At 35.1% G+C, this 4,417-nt stretch overlaps 2 protein-coding genes across 4 annotated transcripts in view; one reads left to right on the forward strand and one right to left on the reverse strand.

The window, feature by feature from the left end:
• The window catches only part of LOC118744817 (fatty acid 2-hydroxylase), a 31,323-nt gene that overhangs the window by 20,566 nt on the left and 6,340 nt on the right, over nt 1-4,417 (forward strand). For 2 of the 3 annotated variants that reach the window (XM_036478172.1, XM_036478173.1), the window contains exon 2: nt 3,228-3,850. In XM_036478172.1, the coding sequence (XP_036334065.1) occupies nt 3,254-3,850 (597 nt within the window). In that variant the 5' untranslated portion in view covers nt 3,228-3,253. Of the gene's footprint in view, nt 1-1,220; nt 1,624-3,227; nt 3,851-4,417 lie in introns of those variants that run through there. The other variant, XM_036478171.1, reaches the window with a different exon arrangement.
• LOC118744816 (GATA zinc finger domain-containing protein 5) overlaps nt 1,453-4,417 on the reverse strand; it is a 6,701-nt gene continuing 3,736 nt past the window's right edge. Inside the window, exon 7 of the mRNA XM_036478170.1 lies at nt 1,453-1,655. The gene's annotated coding sequence lies outside the window, so the exon portion shown is untranslated. The remainder of the gene's footprint in view (nt 1,656-4,417) is intronic.

Below are 4,417 nucleotides of genomic sequence, written 5' to 3' on the forward strand. Positions count from 1 at the left end.
CTCGGAGGTTTGCCATTGCCTCTCGGGGGACGACCTCTGTTAAGAAAAAATGTTTTTTCTATATTTTTTTGCGATGTTGCTTTGACCAGGGCTTGAACCCAGACGCCGCTGAATGGAAGCGCGCACCGCTTACCACTACACCACGGCGACAATACGTAATTAAGAATACAAACTTTCGCCTCTGGAATCTACATTATAAAATATTTACCTACGAAAATTGGTTGACTTTTTCTAAATTTTGTATCAAGTTTGAAACTTCATTTTGTATAATTTTGGTTAAGACCAATATTTTTTATAAAAAAAGAACAAATAAAATCTTTGCTAGAAAAACGTTGCGAATATTATTTGAGTCATTGTGTGTCTATACATATAGATACATATGTACGTAGTTTTTACTAACTCGTATTCGGAATTAGAGATGGGCACGGGCCGGGCTTTTGGCAGGGGGCCGACGAGCCCCTGCGTAGGCCCGCGGGTACGGGCCGGAATATTTGCTGTCAGCACGAACTCGTGCGGGCCTGGGCGTTCAGTAAAATATCATAAAAGCACGAAAAGACACGAAAAGCCCGTTGCTAATACTAAAAATTTAGATGAGCTTTTGTTTTTATACAAAAAAAAATAGTACATATTTAAAACTCTTTTGATAAGAGAAAAGCTAAAAAAGAAATATTTGGAAACCGATAGAAAATATATGATACTTAGTAGTTTTGTTTACATACATATCTGTACATAAAATACCTTCCACTTTTTCTACTTCCCAGAAAATATATTATAAAAATCTTTGATGTAAAATATTGATTCGCTTAAGTAAATATACATATGGACATAAACACAAAATTAAAAATATGTACATATGTATACAAACAATAAAAGTTGGCTTTTTATTTCCGGGCTGGGGCGTGTCCCGTCGTGCCGGGCCGGGCGGGACAGGGCCCCACTAAAATTCTTAACGTGCGGGCTTGTGCGTGTTTTTGAAAGTTGATTTTGCACTCGTACCGGGCCGGGCCTGAAAATTTAGGCCCGTGCCCATCTCTATTCGGAATATCGTATCATCATATCGCACGCATTTATTGTAAACCAATAAAAATTCCATTTTCGTTCAGACTTGCGTTTAATAAAAATATTTTGTTTATTGCCATATGTATTGAGTTATTACAATTTTTTATTTTCCAGTTAATTGTTGCTTTTCCACAATAAATTTTCATTTAAAAAACGGCCTCGAGCTCAATATAAATTGTTGAATACAGTTAATAAAACTTTAATAACACTTATGGAGTGTCCCCAGTTGAGAAATCACTTATTTTCTGTAATCAACTTGAGTAGATAAATTATATGAAGTTTTGTATTTAAGACTTTTACTTTTCCCTATCTAAGCCCAACCGGTTTTTTTATCAACTGTCACCATGACTTTTTTTCTACCTGCCTCCATATAGCCGAAACACGGTGCGTATATTCTGGAAAACGAAAATGTGGATAACGGTGCGAACAGTGGCGCAAATAACAGCGTGAGCGTACAAAGACGCCAACAATGGTGCGGCCAATGGAGCGGACAACGATGATGTGGACAACGGTACGAGCAATGACGACGTCGAGATTGTTGACACGGGGATCCTATGTATTTATGTATGTATCAGGGCCAAATACAGATTTTTGTACTGAAATAAATAAATAAATAATAAAAAAGGAATAGATTCTTTTTATTGCAGTTTCATTCGCTTTTAACTGAGTATATTTTTTTATTTAACTATGTTGCATGACTAAAGCTGATCAGTATGAAGCCAAGTACATAACTTCTAAATTGTTGAACGAAAACGATGCATGGAAAATTAAATTATACATTGGTATGTATGTACATTAAGGTGGTCCAAAAATAAAAAGTCGGAATTTTAATGCTCTCATCTCCTAGGATCGTTCTATACCGAAGAAAAAACATACCCCGTTTTTTTTAAATCAAACATGTTTTTAGAGATTACTCAAAGCCCTCAAAGTGTTCCATGTATTTTATATGGGATAAAAAGTTTTTCGTGGAAATGGTGTGAAATTCCTAAAAATCAATTTTCCGATCGGATAACTCTATTTCGCCTTAGGAAACTGGCAATAATAATACCGAATTGTTTATTTAACCACTTCCTAATATTAACTATAGGTCCGCCGAAATCCCAAAATATGCAATGGAGGGAGCCATAAAAAGTCGTTAGTATTAAAAAGTGGTAAAATAAATAATTGGGTACTATTCCCTATTACTATTTTTATAGGTCCGCCGAAAACCCCAAAAAATACAATGGAGGGAGCCATGAAAGGTCGTTAGTACTAAAAAATGGTTAAATAAATAATTGGGTACTATTCCCTGAAGTCTTCTGAAGAGAAATAGAGTTTTTCGATCAAAAAAGATTGATTTTCAAGAATTCTATATCATTTCCACAAAAACTTGTTCTTCCCCCACATAAAATACATGGAAAACTTTGAGCGCTTTGAGGGACCTCTAAAAATTTTAAGATTTCAAAATAAAACATTGTAAGTTTATAGACGCGTTGTAAAATAGGGGTTAATTCTTTTGATATAGAATAATCCTAGGGGGTGAGAGCATTAAAACTCCGATTTTTCTTTTTCACATGTATTTTGGACCACCCTAATGTACATGTACACATAAATGTGTTTCTTTCAGTTTACACGCAGAATTGTATTAATTAGTTTGAATCACACAAATCAGAAATTAAAATCTGCTAAAATTTTATAATATACATACATATGTATGCACATACATAAAAAAAAATGTGTGGAATTCAATCGTTTAACAGTATGCGGCTGGATATTAAAGGATGAAAGTATAATAGTATGCCAGTAAGTTTGCCTGTCGGCTGGAAAAGGGCAAAAAAACGCCGAAAAATATCTCATAAAAAATCATTTGTAAAACATGCCACAAAGTAAAATAGAATCTCAAGCAATGCATATTAAATCGTACCAGAAAAATATCCGAAATTGCCCCGCAAAAATACTTTAAACTCAGGGGCCAAATGTGCATATGTAGATAAGTAGTTGATTTTTGTTGTTAATTATTAGTATGCAGTCTATAATTGTAATATTTCAAAATGCACTCTAATATCACCTTATGTAACAACCTTATAAGACAATATTTTAATTACATAAATAATATACATACATAGCTCAATTAGACCTCTTTTTGTCCAAAGTAATAAATTCCAATTTCCTACTTTTCTGCCTTTCAGCATTCAAAAGCGCATTAATCAACACAATGCAAACAATTGTATCGGATCTTACACTGCCAACAACTGTAGTAACACCTGTCGCTGTTACAGCCACCACCTCATCACCTGCAGCAACAGACACACAAACAAAGTTGGTGGCAAATGGGAAATTCGTCCAAATCGGCCAATACGAACAAAACAGTGAAGAGGAAAATGACAAATATGAGAAAAGTGACTCTAGGGAAAGCGCTGAGGAGCAACGATTTATCGTTAAATACCGACAAAGTTATTATGATATAACACGTTTCTTGAAAAATCATCCAGGTGGCATAAATACGTTGCGTGGCCTCAACAATGGCGATATGACAACACGTTTCCTACACGCGCCCCCACACTCCGATGCTGCCATGTACCTGATGAAAGAATACAAACTAAAATCAGCACATTTACAAAATGACACCAAGCGAGAGCAAAATCTGCATCAAAGGCAACAGAGGGTGCATAATGTTGATCTGATTGTAGCTGATGATGACGTGCAACAGCAACCAGTGTTTGAAGCAAGCGCGAGCGCGAATGGTATTGAATTGATTGCGAATGCTTTGCAAGAAGATAAAAACAATAATCAGCTGGATGAAAGTATGGAGGTGAGTGTAAAACTTCCCTGTAAAAAAAGGATCAATCAATCGCTCCAAAAATCTCCAAGCCTCGTGCATTTGATACTCCGTTTTAATATAGCATGTCCTTATGGGCGAGCACTTCTTTTGAACGTAGGACAAAGAGGGTTATTCCTTTGATAGATATTTCTTGTCTCGTTTATTATTTACCTACACCGCAACGTATCAATAAGCGTGCAATCAAAACAGTTTTTGGAAAAAACTAAACAAAAATACTTTTATTGCTCGCTTATTAATCCGAATGGATTAATCCATACATTTTTACTGGATTGTACGAAATGGTATGTATGTATGTATGTAAGTACCGCCTAGTGTTAAATGGAAAAGGAAATGCCTAAATTTTGCCGACATTTATGTCAGTGCTGCCAAATTCCGCACAACATTCAACTATAGCACTTCCCATGTACATACGTACAAATGTACATTTGTTTGCAAATGGATGAGATTGCAAAAATTAATTATATTCTACAAATATTGTAAAATATCCTGAATATACTATTTATGTACATATGTAGTTGGTGTTTTTAACTATATTGC

Source organism: Rhagoletis pomonella, unplaced genomic scaffold, assembly GCF_013731165.1.
Source record: "Rhagoletis pomonella isolate Grant_MI unplaced genomic scaffold, Rhpom_1.0 Rhpom_scaffold_00008, whole genome shotgun sequence".
Taxonomy (NCBI): Eukaryota; Metazoa; Arthropoda; class Insecta; order Diptera; family Tephritidae; genus Rhagoletis; species Rhagoletis pomonella.